Source organism: Apium graveolens, chromosome 2, assembly GCF_009905375.1.
Source record: "Apium graveolens cultivar Ventura chromosome 2, ASM990537v1, whole genome shotgun sequence".
Taxonomy (NCBI): Eukaryota; Viridiplantae; Streptophyta; class Magnoliopsida; order Apiales; family Apiaceae; genus Apium; species Apium graveolens.
The window spans coordinates 315265138-315287416 of NC_133648.1; the positions used below are offsets into that span (position 1 = coordinate 315265138).

At 36.2% G+C, this 22279-nt stretch overlaps 2 protein-coding genes across 2 annotated transcripts; both read left to right on the plus strand.

Annotated features, from left to right (window-relative positions):
* The first annotated feature begins 384 nt into the window (after positions 1 to 384).
* On the plus strand, positions 385 to 6372 carry LOC141708832 (serine/threonine-protein kinase AFC1). The gene is made up of 12 exons (XM_074512641.1): positions 385 to 693; positions 1653 to 1824; positions 2468 to 2494; positions 2608 to 2761; positions 2845 to 2893; positions 3007 to 3121; positions 3339 to 3430; positions 3737 to 3893; positions 5015 to 5079; positions 5496 to 5593; positions 5671 to 5776; positions 5908 to 6372. The coding sequence occupies exons 1-12, from the start codon at positions 586 to 588 to the stop codon at positions 6064 to 6066; spliced, it is 1302 nt and encodes a 433-aa protein (XP_074368742.1). The 5' UTR covers positions 385 to 585; the 3' UTR covers positions 6067 to 6372.
* A 3900-nt stretch (positions 6373 to 10272) lies between these two features.
* On the plus strand, positions 10273 to 11585 carry LOC141706424 (uncharacterized). The gene is made up of 3 exons (XM_074509184.1): positions 10273 to 10615; positions 10765 to 10870; positions 11205 to 11585. The coding sequence occupies exons 1-3, from the start codon at positions 10571 to 10573 to the stop codon at positions 11387 to 11389; spliced, it is 336 nt and encodes a 111-aa protein (XP_074365285.1). The 5' UTR covers positions 10273 to 10570; the 3' UTR covers positions 11390 to 11585.
* The last annotated feature ends 10694 nt before the right edge of the window (positions 11586 to 22279 follow it).

The following is a 22279-nucleotide window of genomic DNA, read 5'->3' on the forward strand; positions in this document are numbered from 1 at the left end:
AATATATTGAAGTTCTTTTTAAAATATTTTTTTTACATAACTACTTTTATATCAAGTTATTAGAGTATTAATTTTTTTTAGGTGTACTTCATTTTTTAAGTCAATATTTTAAGAGTCAATTTGGAATAAGATTATTATTAAAATTATCAGGGAAATAAAGTTGGTGGTCAACGGAGAATCTGCGAGCAGGCGACAGCTCGTATATATTAGCATTAATACTAGCAGATAGTCATAATACATTTAATTACTAGATTAAGACATTTTATTGGTACAATGATGTTATTGTAATTTCTTGTAACTGATCAAAATTTAACAGCATTTAGCACCACCCAAAAAATAAAGTTGAGTCCATTGTAATACAATTAAGGCAAAAAAAAAAAACCTAAAGTTAAAAAGTAACCAGGGTTAGCTTAACCAACCCATCTCTCTCTCTCTCTGTTACACACACATTTTTCATCTCCATCGCTACGCTGCTTCTTAAAATATCTACCAGATCTGATCATTTTCATGCTACATCCTAATACACATAATCAAATTGATCTAAAATGTTTAATATCAACTAATTGTATGTATAGTTATATATAAATGGAGACACAAAGAATGTTAGATTTTCCTCATAACATGGACAATCGTCCTAGGAAACGTCAGAGATTAACATGGGACATGCCTCCTCCTTCTCTTCCTTATCCAAAGGTTGTTTCTTTATGTCTCAGATCTTGTTTGTATCTATATCTCAGTTTGTATGTATATTTCTTGTTTTTGTTATGTATTTTAGTCTTAAAATTAGGTATTTGTGTTTTTTTTATGTTTTTGTGTTTGAATTGGTGTTTTATTGTTAGATGTTTTCGGAATATAAGTTGAGAATTATGTACTCAGCTGATTTATGTTTAGTTGTTATTTTTATCGATTGATTATATAGTCGTAATGTTCGTTTGATGGATGTACTGGTACTTGTAGATGTTTATTATTCGGGGAGAGTAAAATTGGAATCGAGTAATAAACTACACTGTAGAGAGAGTTTTTTCCCCAATTTTTTTCGTGTTTTGTTGAATATGTCAAGAAGTTACAGTATGGTAAATGAAAGAATTGCTATAAGCGCTATCTACGAGAATTGTATAGTCACATGTAGTATGATGAAATAGATGATTTCTATATGTCCGATCTACGGGAATGTTGTTGGAACATGTAGGTATTGAATGTCTCATTGATTTGGTCTAATGCTTCCCCTTACATTTTGTAGTTGTAATTATCTTCGACAAGCAATTGTTCCTGTTTAGTTGTTTAGATTGACTGGCAGAGGATACATGTTTTCTTGTTTTGTTGAATATGTCGAGAAGTTACAGCATGATAAATGAAAAATTGCTGGAAGCCCTTTCCATGAAAATCAAATAGTCACATGTGGTGTGATGAAATAGATGATTTCTATTTTCCCGATCTATGGGTTTCTTGTGGTAACATGTAGTTATTGAGTTTCTTATTGATCTGGTCTTAATGCTTCCCCTTGCAATATATTTTGTAGTTGAAATGGTTATTGATTACAAGGCAGAAATATTTTTGTTTATCTTCGATGAGCAATTGTTCCTGGTTAGTTTTTAAGATTGATTGTCAGAGGATATAAGTTTTTGAACTTGTTATATTCTATTGTCATTCAGGTGTTTCCGGCACTACATAATGGACAAGACTTTGCAAATGGTTGCATTCCGAATTATGCCTTCTCTTCTATATATTACAAGGATTTGCCTCCTCGAGGATCCCCTCCTTGGAGACCGGATGATAAAGATGGGCATTATGTTTTCGCTGTTGGTGATAGTTTGACTCCTCGTTGTAAGTACTCAATTACTTACTGAAATTGTTTTGTTTTTTTAGTGATCATTATGTCAATATTTGTAGTTTGTAAATTTTTGTGAGTATGTCTTAACAATAGTCTAAAGGCCAAAGATGCTGGGTAGGTGTAATTGCTTGGAAGCAAGAGAACGATGATATTCGGAAAAGCAGATACTAAGTGTTTAGTGCAGCTATATTTATAAGCATCAATGTTATAGTACATTGCATATCTCTTGTTGAGTTTTATTAATTTGTAAAATATGTGGGAGAAAATTGACCCAGTGGTAAAAAGTAGCAGTACATTAGAGGTGAAGTCTTGTCAACCACTGAAGGTTGCTGTGGTTTTGGGGAATTAGTTGGTAGATTACTTAAGTTGGCATATAATGTCAAACAGCAAAAAGAAGTTTTATCAAAATGTAAAACATGTTAAAAATAACGGGCAAGTCCATGATGGAATGAAGACTTTTTAGTTTAACACTTTAGATTCCTAACTTTCATATGTCTAGACAGAGTTGTGAGGAAAAATTATCTGTTAGGTTGTGCTTATGTGGACATAATACCTGCGATCCTTTCTATATATTATTTTTCGTTTCTTCATGTACTAATATTGATTATATACCACTCTTTCTCTCATTTCTTGCAGACAGAATTCTGAGCAAGATGGGTGAAGGTTAGTTGTTTACTTCACACTGATTTTAACAGTTTAGGATGGATTAGCCTCATCTCAAAGTTTTACTTTTCTCTGCATCCGTCTTTATTTGAAAAGATCAACACATATTGCAGGGACTTTTGGGAAAGTTTTGGAATGTTTGGACAATGAAAAGAAAGAGATTGTAGCAATAAAAATTGTTCGGTCAATACACAAGTATCGTGAAGCTGCTCTGATTGAAATAGATGTTCTACAAAAGCTTTGCAGGCATGATATTGGTGGCCAACGGTAAGAGTCTTATTTATATAGGTCTTCCAATTTTAATGTAGATTGTAAGTGACTTTTGGTATAAGTGATTTCATTCCTTGCAGTTGTGTGCAAATACGGAATTGGTTTGACTATCGTAATCATATATGTATTGTAAGTGTTTATTGATGCACACTTTTTGATTGATTTTGGAGGGCAAAAATATTTTGTAGGCCCAATATTCTGTAAGTTAAAAACTTGCGGATGGATTTAAATGGTGTTAACAGGTTTTTGAGAGGCTAGGGCCAAGCTTATACGATTTTCTCCGGAAAAACAGCTACCGTTCATTTCCTATTGATCTTGTCCGGGAGTTTGGCAGACAACTTTTGGAATCTGTAGCATGTGTGTAGACATATCTTGAACCAATTTACTTAGTGTTGTTTATATCTTGAATATGTGTTATTATTTAAAAACTAAATTGTGGGCGTAAATTGTACGTCAGTTGCAACCTGCTAAAATAAAATTTACTCGTACATGGCTTTAATAACACCTCGACGAGTTAAAATTATGTTTTATTTCATGATAATGGTCACTAATACACATTTTACCCTCTCTGCAGTTATGCATGATCTTCGACTGATTCACACTGATCTGAAACCAGAAAATATTCTTCTCGTTTCCTCTGAATATATTAAAGTTCCAGATCACAAGGTATTGCTTCTTTAGCAGGATATCTGTTTTCAATTAAATGCCCATCTAATTGCGTTCATCTTCGTTACATGCATGTATTCATGATTCTACAAGTCTACAACTGATAAGATTAAAGTTGTGGTACTCAATCAGTTACATATGGAGTAAAATTTTTACACTAGATCTATAAGTAACTTACAAGATTTATTTGCAGTTTTTGTCTTTTAGTCAGTGTCTACGCTATTAAGGTCGGGGAAATTCTTATGCGAGCTTGTACATAAAAGCACTACTTGCGCCTGACATTATGATTTTTTTCCTCTTGTACAGTTTCTTTCTCGAGGCCCTAGAGAAGGTTCCTATTTCAAAAATCTACCAAAGACAAGCTCCATTAAGCTTATTGACTTCGGGAGTACTACATTTGAACATCAAGATCATAACTATATAGTGTCAACACGTCATTACCGTGCGCCAGAAGTTATTCTGGGCAAGTTTTCTTCTCTTGTGACATTTTCCTCTCTTATAGAAGTTTTAACTGCATAGTTGTTAAGACATCGCCTAGGCGACTAGGCGGTAAAAAATGGGTAGGCGTCCGACCTGTCTTCATTTTTAGTGGATAGGCGATGCATAGGGGCGCCTAGGCGGCTAGATGACGTCGAATTCCGCCTAGGTCCGTCTTATTTTAACAAGGGCTAGCCCAGTCTATCTTTGACCAAGTCCAACCCAGTATCCTTTTATATGAGCGAACCTATATTCAAGTTTAAACAATTATAAACACGACTAACTAACTATCTACAGCCGTCACACTTAACCCTAATTAACCAGCAAGCAAGACACAAACAAGCATCCTGGCAGCGATCTATTAAGTAATATTCTTATTTTTCTTCTTATCTGTTAGATACATACATACATACAGACAGACATATATATATATACGTGCATGTATATGTATTATATATGCGCAAACTACAAACATATAACATATATCATTGGGTATAACATTTATGTATGTACTTTGATATGCAATCATAGTATTTACTCTTCGGTAGTGTATGTAATGGCTAAATCTATACATTTATAACATATAAATGTGTGTGTGTATATATATATATATTAAATATACCCAATTTATATAGTGAAATGTATAATCTGCCTAATAACCGTCTAGGCGGGTGCCTAACCGTCTATGCGGTTAGGCGGTACAGGGTTTTCTTGCCTCGTCTTTACAAGTATGTTTAACTGTTAACGCTTATAGGTCCTTTTAGCTCAGATCCTTATCGACGACTTTACTTGATTTTTTTGAGTTAGTCTCATGATGTGTGATCTGATACTACGGTAGAGATACAATATTGATAGTCTCTTATTGGATGTACATCGATTTGGTTTCTTATCATACCACTGAAGTTTACAACCGTTTGGAAGTGTCTTTTAATTGATGCACATTATTTTATGATTACAATAATATATGTAAAGATCTTCCATTAAATTATGTAAACACTAGTCTGGAGTTGGGGTGTACCGGGAAGCCAGTTTTGTTCAGATAGTCTTAATTTTATTCTAGGCATCCTGTCTTAATTTAGTCCATATTGTATATTTTTTACTTTGCAGGTCTTGGGTGGAACTATCCTTGTGACATGTGGAGTGTTGGCTGCATACTTGTTGAACTTTGCTCTGTAAGTCAAGTGTTAATGTGCTACTTGCATCTCTTTGTTTTCTGTCAATTGACTGGACAATTCTTCTAATGTATCTTTTAATTGCACTTTGTTTTGGAGAGTTCTAATTGGAAAATCTTGTTTGTGAACAAGATATTCACTGAATGGCCTCACTTTGAGCGCTTAAGTCCTGCCTGGCTATTCTGATTATCTTCTGTTTAGAACTAGAGTTGTATTTTTTTTAGTAATGGATGATGTATTACATTTTGTGTTACTAAATAATGTTTAAAATCATAGTCATTCTTATAGGTTCTTCAGGGTTTAAAAATATCAATCTTCGTCAATTTCTATCCTAAACATATTCTTAGTCAAGTATCAAATTTGAGTCCTATTTGAATTTCTCTTACAATTAAGTGTTGACCTTTATATCTATACAGGGCGAGGCCCTTTTCCAAACACACGAGAACTTGGAACATCTTGCAATGATGGAAAGGGTTTTAGGACCACTGCCCCAACATATGATTATCAGATCCGAGTGAGTTACAGTTGGTTTTGAATTTTAATTTTATTTTTCGGATCTCACCAGACAGCTGACCACATAGACTTATACAGTCGTCGTGCTGACAAGTACTTCAGAAGAGGTGTACGGTTGGATTGGCCAGAGGGGGCTACTTCAAGAGAAAGTATGAGGTCTGTCTGGAAATTGCCACGTCTCCAGGTAATTAATGTACACAGTTTATATGCCAATTTGTTACATTCATGGTTTATACATTTGTAAATTTTTTGCTAGATCGTTTTTGTACTAATTTGCTCATCTGATTCACATGTTCATACCTGTTTTTTTGGCAGAATCTTGTCATGCAGCATGTAGACCACTCCGCTGGTGATTTAATTGATCTATTGCAAGGACTACTACGATATGATCCAACAGAGCGACTTACAGCAAGGGAAGCTTTAAAACACCCCTTCTTTACTAGGGATATGAGAAGGTTTGGCTTTCCTATATGAACTTGCCATGATCCGGTGGTGAAATTGTTTGAAGGGAAAAAAAGGTTATATAATGCATTAATGAGAAGAAAAAGAAATTAAATCTTGATAATCTGTCTCTGTTTTTCTTTAATTTCCATTTTAGTTTCTGCTGCTTGTGTCGTGTGGGTGTTGATTAATAGCTGCTTGTGTTTTTCCTGGCCCCAAAATTTTCTCAAATCTTTATGTTCTTTGATCATGTTTAAATCTGTAAATTTGATATTGTGTTTGTTTTTATTGCACCGAAATGAAATAGCACATGAATTTTAAAAATATAGTGCAGTCTCATCTGAACGATGAGCATAAATTTGCTTTTTCCTCGTTCCAACGCACAGCTCAACATTTTACAATACAAATTTCTGTGTGTAAGTTTTCCACATTTCAATCTCACCGTGGGAGAACCAGCATGCTCTCATTGCTTTCGAGCTCCTTGTTTTCCATGTCAATACATGTATTGTAAAAATCAGCTGATTACCAATTAAGGGGGAGGTCTGTCTTATAAGTGACAGGGGGATGTGATGCACTAACATCTACTCTATAATTTAATTTATCGTCTGGTGGATCTGGGTGATAATAGCTGCTCGGCATCCCAAAGTGCGGGCCTGTCGCGACCCGTCTTTTATATCCGTTTATATTTTAAATTTATTTTGGTTCAACTTCTTCTAGCTCCCATTAAAACTGGTGGAATGCAGCTTTACTGCTTTGGGTAGTTTCTTAAGCTATAGCCTATAAGTTGAAGGAAAATACATAACCCTGTTGGTGATTTCTTTCTTGTTTTTATGTAATTCGATACTTCTATTATTGCTTAGGATGCTGCTAAATATGGGTAAATATCAGTGTTCTAAAAATTCCCGATTCAACCAATTAATCCCCTGCAAAGTATCTGATTGTTTCGATTTTTGAAATCTAGTTAATCTTTATGAATTTTCCTTTATCGGAGTATATATAATTATTTATTAAAATTAAAATTCTATATTAATTTGAATATGAATAAATTTAGAAATTATGATATAATAAATATATATATATATATATGTTAATAAATAAGTAATATAATCATAATAATATATTAAATATAATTTAATATTATAATATATCTGAATTTTATTCCGATTACTTTCCAATTTTCCATTAATTCTAATTCGGTAGCTTGATCGATCTTTCCGATTCCCGATTTTTACAGGTGAATGCAGAGTTAAATTCTCAATTTATTCCTGTCATACAAAGCCACGTGATGGATTTGAAAGCATTATCTAATTTTTAATTTAATAAAGAATACGAGTAGTACATTGAAAAACCGCTCAAATCGTTCTCCATCTGATTACACCATTACTAGCTGTAATCGCACTGAACTTTCAACTGTTGTATTATCCAGTATTAAAACTACAGGAACGCAGTACGCTAAAGCAATTTACTCCCTCTGTCCCATTGAATTCTATACGTTACTTTTCAGCACGTTTTTCAATGCTCATTTAAAACATAATTCCACAATATTTTTTTTTTAAAAAAAAATTCTGAAAAAAAGTTTCATGTTTAAACTTTTATTCAAAAAAAAAAATTTTGAAAAAAACATTACGGACCTATATTTTATAGAGACCTATATTTTATAAAGACCTCAAAATACGTGCAAATAGTAAACGTATAGAAATCTAACGGGACAGAGGGAGTAATAGTTTCTCACGCATTACCCATCTCTTTTATTTTAAATACGACTAGCTGCAATTTTAACTAGTGTATACGGCCGAGTCGATACGATTTAACAGTTTTCGGTGTTCGGTTCAAATAAGTTTGGATCGAGTTCGGTTTATTTTATAAATGAATCAAACATAAATATAATTTTAAGGTCCGATTTAGCTAAAATTTCAACACAATATAATTCGACATGAAAGATTGCCAACAAGTTATATTAAAATGTTATCCAAATGTTGGTGTTTATTAACTACTAGTTATGCATACTCGTATATATGTTTTATAAACACGCACACACGATCATGTATTAGGCCATCTCCAACAGTTGTGATCCAAAAATTTAAATTTGGATCACCAACTAATCCAAATTTCTGATCAATTCCAACAGTGTGATCCAAATATCTGATCCAAATTACTTTTTACATATAATAATATATAAATATCATATTAAGCAATTTTATCTTAAATTTATCATTTAATCATTATTAACAATTTATATAACATTTCATAAATTAATTAAATCAAAAAAAGATTAATACACATTAAAATATTAAAATTGTGCACTTAATTCACGAAAAACACATTTATTGCAATAAATAACATAAACACGCTGATTTTCTGAATTAGTATATTCTTTCCACAAATGCTCAATTAATGTATCTCTAAGTGTAATATGTGTCTCTTTATTTTTTATTTTAAATTTTAAAAAAATTATTTTTTCTCATTATTTTAATTTTTATTTAAAAAATAAATTTTGTTAACTATTAATTATATTATGTTATTAATTATATAATTAAATAATCAAAAATCAGTTTAAAATCACATAAACTACAAATAATAAAATCATTATTTTATATTAAATCAAGTGATCCAAATTTGGATCAGTGAATAGCAGTGATCCAAATTTGGATCACTACTTGTAATGGAATTTGGGGTAACTTTGGATCACTGTTGGATTTGCCCTTAGTGAATAGTTCTGTATATATTTGTCTATGTTAATTTACCAATTTATTTAATCAATTTATTATTTCTTATTTGATTTGTATTTATTTATACTTATAGAATTTAAATTGTAATACATGCTGCTATATAGTAAATAACTAGATATAGAACTACTTTGTAAAGTTTCAATGTTCAGGTAATCAAATCAGTGTGTGTGTCAATACTAAAATAGAACCAGTATAATTTAATCAAATCAAATGTCAAACACTCAAATTTATTTATTATGTTTGTAAAGTATTTAGAATTTTAATGTGATATTTTTGTGTTTATTTAAAAAAAGGACAGAGCGAAATTCATAAAATTTTTGTGGATCTGGACAACGAGTTTGTGAATAATATTCATGAGTTACTCGTAAATTATAGTTCATAAAATATATTCGCGAGTTATCCGTGAAAATGTTTGCAAATAATTTTTTTTCTTAACAAGTCAGTATATGAACAAAATTTAGACTTGATAAAATTTGAGCTCAAGTTTGAATCCAATAATTTTTAATGAATTGAAACATAAATACTTAAATGTTCGGCTTGATTCAGCTTATTTACTGCTCTGTTTGTGTGCTGAATTTGAATACTTGTCTCTCATTTATTCTCCAGATTCAAACTCCTACCCTGGATCGGAACATGGTTGAGACTAACAAGTGTGCCCAGGCACTGTGACTCTATAGTCTATACCTGGGCTGGTGGCTTAAAAGATTCGAGATCGAAATTTGTAACTATAGAACCGAAGTTAGTACCTAACTGCCTGCTTGTATCAAATTTGAGAAATCGGAACTATTCGGTTGAGATACCGATTTACGATTTATCGGACGATTTTTAAAAAATCAGATGATTAATCGGTGATTTATCAGAAATCGGTCAAATCGGACAAATATTTTTGACCGATTTTTAAGCGAAAAATCGGTCGATTTCTATAACAGAGGCTTGGATCATAAAATTTCAACCTAGATAATGTTAATAAAAATAAAATTTTAATATAAAAATCTATTAGAATCACACTATGACTCCCGTTAATTTGGTTGAAATGTAGAAATTCAAACGACTTATTAATATTTAATATTTAAGGATAACTGTAATCAAATAAAAAATATTACTCTCTCCATCCCAGTCCTTTATATACAAATGTTTTGGGCATGGAGGACAAGAAACACATTAAAATAACATTATTTTTGATAAAGTAGTGGGATGATAAAGAAAGAAAAAATTTAATTTAGTAAGAAAAATATAAAGTTGGGTAAAATGGTGGTATCAATTAATATTTAATAAATAAAGTGAGTGTAGTGGGAGAGAGTTGGAGATTTGATTAATTTTTATGTTATTAAATTCTTATTATTTTTGATAAGTTTTGAAATATATAAAATTAAATACGACATCCAAAAAAGAAAAGTATATAAAAATGGACGAGCAGATAGAGTAGTTTTTTAATAAATAAATTTATTATAAAAAGAAAAATGGCTCCATCTGATATCTCCTCCCATCCAATAAGAAGAAGAAGCCCACGTGGGAATTCAAGCCCCACCATCATTATGACATCACCTGATCACTCCCCAGTTTAATAATAAAAAAGTCATAATATTTTATTAATTTACGTAAAATCAGATACCTGTAGTCGGTGCTATTTCACTATCCCTGCTCGTTTTATTCATTCGTCCTATATGCCGCCTATATATCAACCTACCCATGACCTATAGGCTATAGGAACCATTTTGTTTCTTGTTTTGCTAGACCATATTCATTTAGCGTACACGATAAAAATATTATTATTTCATACCGAAATATAACAAGAATACAACGTTATCATGACTGATTCATCTTCCGCTGCTGCTACTTCATACATCCGCATGGTAAGTTAATGTACTGATCTATTGCACTTCCGTGTGCTTTCGTTTTCGTGTTTGCTACCGTTTGTTTGAGTTTTTGGACATGTATTTTTTGTTATATTCAAATGAGACAGAAGGACGGTACAAGTTATAAATGGTGTGTGTGTTGTTAGGTGCAACACTTGATAGAGGAGTGCATATTGTTTAACATGAGCAAGGAAGAATGCATGGAAGCTCTCGCCAAACATGCCAACATCTTACCAGTCATTACTTCCACAGGTAAAGCAGACTTAATATTGTTTTTCTCGTTATTGTGTTTTTGTCAAAACATTATTGATGCTGTTCGGATTGTGATTAGGTTGTGTCATGCTTGTATGACAATTTGAGATTTTGGAGACCATAGTCGAAATCAGTTTAGGGAGCCTTATCGTACATACATGCTGCATATCATGCTTTTATGCATACGATTACTTGAAAATTTCAGGGTGTATGGGGTCCTATGTGCAAAGACTATTTCACCTATAGTCAGGGCCACCCTGGTGCTTGTATCATGCGAAATGTATGAAAGGTAGGCTTAATATGTATTGATGAGTTGAAAAATTTATAATTGCAGTGTGGAAGGAGCTGGAGAAAGAGAACAAAGAGTTCTTTGAGGCTTACTCCATGAATACAGAAGAAATACAAGGTTTGGTAAAGGAAAAACCAGCAGTTACTGATTATGAGTTGGAAACAATGAAGCGAAGGATCCACAAGATGCTAAGTGATCTTAATTCTAGGGCTAATGGATCAAGTTGTTAGCGTTATGCAACGCAATGAAGAAGCTTCACTCCTTTGTAACTCGAAGATTCACAGCAACTTCTGCAAGTTTGTTAAAAATGAGACTGTTATTTCTGTTTTAGGATAGCACTAACGGATGCATCTCTCATCTTGCTAATAAGACATTCGGGGTTAAAAACATAATGAAAGCACGGCGTTTTAGTATTTAAATTTCTGTAATTTACCATTTCCGCCAATATATAGACCGAAATAGTTTTAGCAGTATAACAACCTGCTTCTGGACTCTTATGCTCAAAATTTGGTATAAACAATATTCAGAATAAGATTGATAAAATAGGCAAAATCGAAGGAGAAATGCCTAAAATCTAGAAAAAGATAAGATTAACTTTCCATAAAAAAGAAGGCACGCCCTAGGGACGCACCCCATTGATTGAGTAGCTGATTAACAGTTGTGGTTATTATCCTCGAAGGCGCGCCCTCAAACGTAATAAAGAGGCGCGTCCAATGATTGAAAAAGGGGAGAGGAATTCCTTGATTGGAATCTGTCCTACGGAGAGCTTTAGGGCGCGCCCTAAGTAAGAAAGGCTCCTTGGACGGATTGTTTTGACAGACTTACACCTTGGCTTGGACAGAGTTAGAGCAAGCCTTAACGATGAATAATTTAGGGCGCGCCCTATGATGTAGAATGATATAGGAAGAGATCAAAGGCTGATGACACAGGGCGGCGCCAACATACAGGAATGTAAGGGTGCGCCCTTAACTTCTACTTGACATATAAATGCAACTTTGATATGCTACTTGGATGGACTCTCTGGAAGATTCAAGGAAGATGGAGAATGTTATTACTAACCTATTTGATGCAGGTACTCTATTGAAGAACTCCTTCCTGTAGCATATCTACAGGAAAGGCGGTGTCCGTGGTCAGAGACCTCTAGGGGTATGCCTGGACTGAAGGCCTCCTCCTGTAGTCAATGGGTGTCCTCATTGGGGATGTGGGGTGAAATCTGGTGTGTGCTTTGGGAGCTCTGTCTCTGTAGTCAACGGGTGTCCTCGTTGGGAGACTTTGGAGTATCCTGCACTTTGCACCCAAAAGTTTAGGATCACTTGTCCTGCAATCTGGTAGGGGCTCCTTATCGGGGAACAAGGATGCGTCCAATATTTGGGGTGAACCACGGCTATACCTGCGTCCGCGGACTAGAGAAACAGCTGGTAGCGGAGGGTTATCCTTGGCCAGGGAGATGCCTTATCCGTGAAGTCTCGAAGCCGCGGACGAGCCTTGGGCCTTTGTGGTCGGGCCTCATCGGCGGACATTCCTAAGCTAGTAGAAGACGGTTTCCAGTGGGTTTCCTACTGGGCCTCGGGATAAGAAATCTAAGCCCATTAGGTTTCTTGTTCCCCAAGAACTACGTGGGCTTGATTCCCTATAAATAGGGATACGTAGGCAAATTGTAAGGGGTCAGAAGCGAGAGCGCAAAGGGGCCACCACTAACCCTAAGCAATCTCAGCCCCCAATAATCATCACCACCAAACATTGTTCATCTTTTTCGACGAATACTGTTCATCGGATTCATCGATTACTGTTCACGTTTCCGACGAAGAACTGCCATCACAGATCTTGTTTCCGGCTACTAACCTCAAGTTTTGTTGTTCCCAAATTCCTCCGTCAACAAATTGGCGCTAGAAGGAGGGCTAATCAAGATCTACATATGGGAGGAAGGATGTCTCAATATCATGATGGAAGTTTTTATGATGGAAGTTCTGAAGAAGATTCTGATCATGGCTATGAATATGAACCCTACGTTCCGCAAATGACTGATCGTCCCACGGCGGACGTTGGAGGACAACCACCTGTGCTCATCAGCAACGCCGACTTGTTGGAACAACTGTATCGCATGGGCGATGCTTTGAATGGTTTCGATTCAAGGTTGAGCACTGTGGAACGGCGCAAGGCCAGGAGGGGTCTTCGCCACATCCGAGCGACTCATGCACTTGGAAAAGCACCCATGACTGATAGGGATGTCTCAGCCGGCCATGGCCGCACTGAAGGAGGGCGTGTGGCGATAACCCCGCGACGTCTGGACTATTCTAATGACACGTCCCCAATCATCGAGCTAGTGGAAGAAGATGCTGATGGACGGGAAATTCTGCGGACAGACACCCGGGGAGCCACCCATCCGCACCGGTCTGGACGTAGTCTCGAGGAACGCCGACAGGCGGAGTCGATGCCGGAGAATCAGCAACGGGGCTTCGCAGCTTTGAAAGATTGCTTGGGGATTCGCTTGGGCGATGATGATTTGAGAATGGTGTTACTTGAATGGCAGAAATAAGCTGATCGTGGAGATGTGACACCCCATGATACAACGCGTGTGCCCCTGAATTCCCAGGAAAATTGGGAGCGGCACCGCGATCCAACGCGTGTGCCCCTGAATTCCCAGGAAAATCGGGAGCGGCACCACGATCCAACGCGTGTGCCCCTGAATTCCCAGGAAAATCGGGAGCGGCACCGCGATCATGAGAGAGCTCCTCCCCGCAGATCGCTGGATAGATATGGGCGTGGGTATGGAAACGATCGTTGGAGAAGGCCTCAATGGAGAGGAAGAGGTGGAGGTCGAGGTAGATATTTAGAGGGATACCGTCGCGACAATTACCGCGGTCACCTTGATTCCCGTCGGAATAACCAAGCAGATGGCTATGATTATGCGAAACATGATGATCACAGAAATATAGGAAACTATGATCGCGGTACGGCTCGGGGCCGCGGCCAAGGTGGAGAAGAGAATCAAGGACAAAATCCTGAAGTAATTGTGATACCCGAAGACGTCCAGAATACGAACCAGCAGCAAGCCCTTCCCGGAGGGAATCGAGTGGAGGTACCTCCATTACAGCCCCAAGGTCCGCAACCTCAAATGCAGACCATCCCAGGCGTGGGAACTTTCAATGTGGGAGACTTAAAAAGGCTACTTAACCAACTGGAAGGCAGGGTGACGGCCACAGCCGAAATCCCTTCCCCATTTTCGGTGGCAGTAAGAGAGGCACAGTTGCCGGCCGGATATCGCAACACTACTAGCGATCTCCGTTTCCACGGAAACTCAGATCCGGTGGAATTCCTGGGTCGTTTTAATATATAGATGGATGTGTACCAAGTCCCGGACTTGGCTTGATGTCGTCTCTTGGTGGCAACCTTTAGAGAAAGTGCCCAGCAGTGGTTTCAAAAGCTCGGGCCAGGAGTGATCACCTCATGGGATCAGATGAAGACTCTGTTCTTAACCAAGTTTCAAGCCGCGGTGAGATACGCGCCCTTTGTCACAACTCTTTCCAATGTTAGGCAAAAGGAAAATGAAAGCTTGACATCGTACTTCAAAAGGTTCAACGCTGAATCTACTAGCGTGAGGGGAGCATCAGACGAAGCCCTGAAAAGCTTCTTGATCGCAGGATTAAGGGTTGGTTCGGATTTTTGGAAGCACTTGCAAGGGAAAGATCCAGCCACTCTAGCAGATGTCTTCGCTTTGGCAGAATCTTTTAAAGCCATAGAACAATCTTTGGTAGAAGTACAACCGACTTCACAATCGAGTCAAAGAAATAAAGGAAGGAAGAGGGATAGGTCTCCAAGCCCAAGGTACCGAAGAGATAGTCGAAGCCCGGACCGGGTGAATACAACAAGCACAAGGAGGGGATGGAGTCCTCCCTCAAACTATGAGATCTGGCAAATGGAAGTAAAAACGGCCTTCCTCAATGGAAAACTTGAAGAGGAAGTGTATATGACATAGCCAGAGGGTTTTCTTTCTAAGGGAAATGAACACCTAGTGTGTAAGCTGCTGCGAACCATATATGGTTTAAAGCAAGCTTCTCGTAGATGGAACATCCATTTTGATGAGACAATCAAAGAGTTTGGTTTTATCAAAAACATAGATGAACCATGTGTCTACAAGAAGGTTAGTGGAAGCGCGGTAACATTTCTTGTATTGTATGTGGATGACATACTTCTTATAGGAAATGATATACCGATGCTGCAATCAGTCAAAGTGTGGCTATCGAAGAACTTCACTATGAAGGACTTGGGAGAAGCATCCTACATTCTCAGTATGAAGATCTATAGAGATAGATCTAGAAGAATGATAGGTCTTACCCAGGGTACATACATCCAGAAAGTGCTTAAAACGTTTAGCATGGAAAACTCCAAAAGAGGTCTCATACCGATGAGCCATGGAGTGTCCCTTTCCGAAAAGATGTCTTCTAAGACACCTGAGGAAAGAGAGCGTATGAGTAAGATTCCTTATGCTTCAGCAATAGGATCTATCATGTACGCAATGTTATGTACTAGACCTGATGTTACTTATTCAATCAGTGTGACGAGCAGATATCAGTCCAATCCAGGTGAAGACCACTGGAAAGCAGTGAAGAACATCCTTAAGTACTTGCGAAGGACTAAGGATATTTTTCTTGTTTTTGGTGGCGGATCTGAGTTGAAAATAGAGGGTTATACTGACTCTAGCTTTCAATCAGAAAGTGATGATAGCAAATCCATGTCAGGGTACGTGTTTACTCTGAACGATGGTGCGATTAGTTGGAAGAGTTCCAAACAGTCTACAACGGCTGACTCCACAGCGGAAGCAGAATATATAGCTGCAAGTGAGGCTGCAAAAGAAGCTGTTTTGATGAGGAAATTTGTTTCTGAGTTGGGAGTTGTTCCTAGCATTGAGGAGCCTATTGTGTTGTATTGTGATAACAATGCAGCAATAGCACAAGCCAAGGAACCTAGGTCTCATAAAAATTTCAAACATGTTTTGCGACGCTTTCATTTGATTAGGGAAATCATTGAAAGAGGAGATGTCAAGATTGAGAGAGTTGACACACATAACAATGTAGCAGACCCACTCACAAAGTCATTGTCTCAGATTCACTTTGATCGTCATAAAGAGAAGATGGGTATTAGATACCAGGGTGATTGGCTTTAGTTCAAGTGGGAGATTGAAAGTGTTTGTCCTAAATCCAATCATGTATGATGAGTTAGGAAGAACTTTCTTGTATTCCTATTTGATTTCATTTGAATTAATAAAAGAATTGTTATATTTTTATGGGCTTTATCTATTTAAAGTGTATTAAATAAGATGTTCCATAGTTTAGAGTAAAGCTTCTAGAATTATAATGAGATTATAATAGTGAGATCTAGAAGACGACAACTCTGGACTTAAACAGTTCCTGATCATAGGATAACTAATCGGATGTTAGTGGATCCACAAAGATTGGTACATACTATGCTTGCTCCCTTCAGGAGGATGTCTGTTCTCATAGGCATTTGTGTGGTGACACTATAGCTAGTATGTAGGTGCTTATTAGGGAATCAGTTCACTGAACATGACTCGATAAGTTGAACAACTAATGGAGATTACTCACATGTCAATAGTTATTCACTGAGTGATAGTTGTACAAGTGTCCTTAGACTCGAGATCGTTAAAGGTATCTTATATATAATGAACTGTGCTTTGGTTTAGTCCTTAGTCTCAAGGACATCCATTAGGTCTATTCTGGGCATAGGAATTTGTGTATAGAGATAGTTAACGTCAATAGAGGATCTACCCCTTCCAGTATAGGAAGAGAATATCCTATGTTATTCTTAGTATGCGAGTTCTGGAATCTCTGGCCAGAGTGTATGAAATTAGAAAGCAGTTTCTAATTTGCATTAATATGAACTTTGCATTATGAATAAGAAATCATATGATTAAATTTGATAGGCCTGACACGAGATCCATGCCTTGTATTTATTCGGGATATTATAAGGGTAGAAGTAATTCATTGTACGGTAACTAGTCACTGACAGGTTCTTGATATTCTAAGCAGTGAATTCATATTATCCGGATAGTCGCGATATGTTGAGAAGCATCACTCACGATGTAGAATAAATATAATTAATCAGGTAATTATATTTAGTGAATTTTAGTATTCATGTAAATAATTAATAAAAGTTTATTATTATTTATTTCTACTACCGGCATAATATTGAACCTACAGGGTCACACCATAAAAAAATATTTTCTTTGATGAAATAATGAGAGAGAGAATTATTTTCTAAATAGTTAAGAAAAAAGAAATAATGATTAAAATAGTTTTAATTATTATTAAAGCATTTTATAAAGATAAAATTTGGGGGTTAATATATATAAAGATATATTATAAAACCCTAGGAGAGCCCTATAAATAGAATGAGATGACTCATTCTATTTACATAATTTTGGTTTTGTGAAAACCCTAGCCTCCATCTTCTTCCTCTCTCTCTCTCTCTCTCTAAAAAAACAACATTTTATAAAAGCTCGGTTTTATAAAAGGTTCATCGAAGAGGATCGTTTTTGGTGGATACCGGTAGAGTGCTTCACACACTGAGGAGCAACTGCTAGCACTCCAATTTTATAAAGCTTCGATCCACAAGGTATGGTTTCGATTCCTTAGTTTTTCCTTTTTATACGTTTTTTCTATATGTGCGGTATATGGTTTTTACGGAATAAATGTTATTTCACGCTTCCACTCATCCGTAAATTCCTTCAATGGTATCAGAGCTAGGTTCTGCATATAGAGATTCATATAAAAAAATTCAGATTTTTTATGCATGTATGAATTTATTATCATATAAAAAATTTCAGATTTTTTATGCATGTATGGATTTATTATGATTTTTGCAAGTTTATTTGGATTTAATTATGAATTAATTCGAAATAATTTTTGCATGAGATTTTGACTACTGATCTGGGTTCTACAAGTGTTGTAGATTGTCTAGGTATTTTTTTCATAATTTTGTGATGTGTAGATTATTTGTTATGATTTTTTAAAAATTGTTTTAATTAAAATTCATGGAATAATTATGCATGTGAATAAATATGATTAAAATTTGCACTAGGACCCATGGCTGATTTGGTAATTTTCTACTATTCCCTGATTTAAGAAATCATATTATTTTGATTTTTATTAATTTATTAATTAAATGTTAATTGATTTATTAATAATAAAATTAAAATAATAAATTAATAAGGAGTTATTAAGGAAGGGAGTAAAAGGAAAGGGGGTTACATTTTTTTTAAACGGCTGGCAGACAAATGGGCAGACGACTGACAGAAAAAAAACTGCTGCTGTAACGGTCGGCTGTGTCAGGCGCGTGCGCTGCACGCGGGGAAGGGGTGTGTTGCACATTCCGTGAATGCGTTACACACTGTTGCGCATTTACGGAATGCGTTACACGTGTAAATGGCTCAACAGTGTTGTAACGCATTACGTACATGCGTTACAGCCCGTCTGTCCACATTAAATTTGATCTTTTGGGAGTTTCGTAAATCTGTTTTGGGCGTGCAATATATCGTTGGATTCCTTTTTCCGAGACGGATCTGATGGAGTGGTCAAATATTTTTTATATAAAAGTTTTGAACTGTTTATATTCCCGAAAGTGTTTTAAAGCATGTTTTAATTATTTTAATTGCTTTTAAATGCTATAATAAATCCATACATCATTATATCAATGTGTGACATGATATTACTTGCATGCTTACTTGTTTATTTATTTTTATATATGAGATATATGCCTGTGTTTACCATGCGATGATAGATTTAGGTGAACTTAAATCAATATAAGGCGTGCTCTAGAAAATTTAGAATAAGAATCGTTTCTTGCCTTGACAATAATATTATGAATACAATTATGAGATTTTTGTGTTTATGAAACACGTAATTAAATATGAATTTTCAATTTTGAGAGAAAGGATGATTCTGTCAACAACAGATTTCTATCTGTAAGAAAGGGTTATTAAGTGACGCCTCTTGACAATGCTCCACCCGATCTGGAAATCATCTGATTATCGATTATTGATTTGAAATATTTAATTTAAAAGGAAGAATCTCTTTATAATATGATTATGATTGTAACGTAATATAATCCCTCTAAAATTAAATAATATCAAGTAGTAATTGGCCAATGACACAACTGGCTTGTGTCGGTCATAGCCTTCCAACATGATAGAAAGTGGTTCTTATTTTTAAATCATTGTCGTTTCGTGCTACAGCCGAGGGCTTTGATTTTGAAATAAGAAATACTTGTCTATTACATAGAGATGTGTACATTGAATTAGAATCTAAAGGTCGTTACGTGCTACAGCCGTGGGTCGTTGGAGACTGATTCAAATGTACGAAATGTTGGGTTAGACTTGACTTAGAATATTGAGTTTGTCGTGCTACAGCCGTGACTCAATTATTCAAGAGGCTAAAATTATATTAGGGAATAACATAAGATGTAATTGACAAGAGTTGTCTGCCTATTGAACATCACATGACGTTTCATGCTACAGCCGAGGTTGTGTAATGGAATGTAGGATCCCTATTCCCACTAGCATTATGAATGCTTAATTTTCACTCAGGGGTTGTATAAATTAGATAAACTAGTGGGAGCCACTTATGAATAAAGACCCGATTCATATAGTGTTTTGAAATAAAATTGAATATTTGATAAGTGTTGTTATGTGTTTATCATTTACAGATTTACTATATTCGTTATGTCTTCTGCACTATCACTCCGGAGTATACTAGATGCTCACAAGTTGACTGGTCCTAATTTTGCTGACTGGCTTCGAAACTTGAGAATTGTTCTCAGGGTGGAGAAGCTGGAATATGTGCTTGACTCACCTAAGCCTACTGAACCTGCTAATGATGCACATAATGATGAACATGTTGTGTATCGTAAGTGGATAGATGATGAAAATGTTGCTCAATGCATCATGCTAGCTTCCATGAACATTGAGCTACAGAAGCAGCATGAGCATATGGATGCTCACACTATCCTTATGCATCTACAAGAGTTGTATGATGTGGCAGGGAGGACAGCTCAATATGAGATATCGAAGGAGCTGTTCGGTGGTAGGATGTCTGAGGGATCATCCGTGAATGACCATGTACTTAAGATGATCAATTTGATTGAACGTCTTAGACAACTTGGTTTTGCCATGGATGGGGAGCTGAGCCAAGACTTGGTCTTGCAATCACTTTCGGGTTCGTTTTCGCAATTTGTTGTGAACTTTCACATGAATAAGCTGGATGTCAGCCTGGCTGAACTCCATAACATGTTGAAGACTGCGAAATCGAATTTTCCCCCTAAGAAGAGCTCTGTTCTTCTAATTGGTGAAGGTTCCAATCCTAAGAAATGGAAGAAGAACCCTTCCAAGAAGAAGATAGTAGATGAGAAAAAGCCTGTTCCACCAAAAGCTGAAGACCCCAAGAGCAAAGCTGTTTGCTTTCACTGTAACAAGGTGGGGCACTGGAAGAGGAACTGCAAGGTTTACCTTGCAGAATTGAAGAAGAAGAAGGGTAGTGAGACTACCACTTCTGCTTCAGGTATGTTCATGATTGAAGTGAATATGTCATTAAATCGAATTTCTACTTGGGTATTAGATACCGCCTGTGGTTCTCATATTTGCAATTCGTTGCAGGGACTAAGGAGAAGTAGGACTCTTGAGGAAGAGGAGGTGATTCTACGGATGGGAAATGAAGCAAGAGTTGCTGCTGAAGCTGTAGGATCATTTCATTTACATATGCCTACGGGCAAGACTATTGTTTTAAATAATTGTTATTTTGTTCCTTCGATTGTGAGGAATATTATTTCTATTCCCATGTTAGACTTGGATGGATTTTCGTTTGTTATTCAGAATAATAAATGTTCAATTCTTAGAGATAACGTTCTTTATGGAAGTGGTATTTTAAATAATGGTTTGTATGTATGTGACGTAGAGCATGATTTACTACAAATTGAACATACTAATAAAAGAAAAAGGGATGATGAAAATCTCACCTTTTTGTGGCACTGCAGACTTGGTCATATTTGTGAAAATAGACTGCGGACATTGCATAAGGAAGGGTTATTGACCCCTTTGATTTTGAATCATATCCTACATGCAAGTCTTGTCTATTGGGTAAAATGACCAAATCTCCATTTAGTGGACATGGAGAGAGGGCTGCAACTTTGCTAGGATTGGTACACACAGATGTATGTGGACCAATGTCTACGCAAGCCATGGGTGGATTTTCATACTTCATTACTTTCATAGATGATCGATCTAGATTCGGATATGTGTATTTGATGAAACACAAGTCTGAAGCCTTTGAAATGTTCAAAAAATATAAGCATGAAGTGGAGAAACAAACCAAACATAGTATTATAACTCTTCGATCAGATCGAGGTGGTGAATACTTGAATGGAGAATTTCTAGATTATCTCAAAGAAAATGGTATAGTCTCCCAGTGGACTCCTCCATATACTCCACAGTTGAATGGGGTATCTGAAAGGAGAAATCGAACTTTGTTAGACATGGTTCGGTCCATGATGAGCTATGCGAATCTTCCAGTATTCCTGTGGGGTTATGCATTGGAAACCTCAGCATATTTACTGAATAAGGTGCCTTCCAAATCTGTTCCTCAAACTCCATATGAGATATGGAAATACAGGAAACCGAGTCTTAAACACGTTAAGATTTGGGGATGTCCAGCTTATGTCAAGAAAGTTGACCCAGATAAGCTGGAATCTTGATCCGTAAAATGTAGTTTTGTGGGATATCCTAAAGAGACTTTAGGGTATTCCTTTTACACCGATCATAGGGTGTTTGTCTCCAGACATGCTACATTCTTGGAAAAGCAGTTTATCCTTGAAGGAAAAAGTGGGAGCAAAATTGAACTTGATGAAGTTCAAGAAGCACAAACTACTACGAATCAAGTGGAAACACCTGTTCAGACTGAACAACCTTCTGTGGAACAGCCCATTTGTAGGTCAGGGAGAGTGTCTCGCCAACCTGAGAGGTATTATGGCCTTATCATTGAGAATGACAATGAGTTGTCAATCATTGATGATGACGACCCTATGACCTATAATGAGTAGTGTTGACTCGGAAA

Coding starts and splice junctions, on each gene's coding strand:
- LOC141708832 (XM_074512641.1), top strand. CDS start 586: ATGGAGACACAAAGAATGTTAGATTTTCCTCATAACATGGACAATCGT. Junction 3,122..3,338: donor ACTTTTGGAATCTGTAGCAT/GTGTGTAGACAT, acceptor CCCTCTCTGCAG/TTATGCATGATCTTCGACTG. Junction 5,080..5,495: donor TACTTGTTGAACTTTGCTCT/GTAAGTCAAGTG, acceptor ATATCTATACAG/GGCGAGGCCCTTTTCCAAAC.
- LOC141706424 (XM_074509184.1), top strand. CDS start 10,571: ATGACTGATTCATCTTCCGCTGCTGCTACTTCATACATCCGCATG. Junction 10,616..10,764: donor CTACTTCATACATCCGCATG/GTAAGTTAATGT, acceptor GTGTGTTGTTAG/GTGCAACACTTGATAGAGGA. Junction 10,871..11,204: donor ACCAGTCATTACTTCCACAG/GTAAAGCAGACT, acceptor TTATAATTGCAG/TGTGGAAGGAGCTGGAGAAA.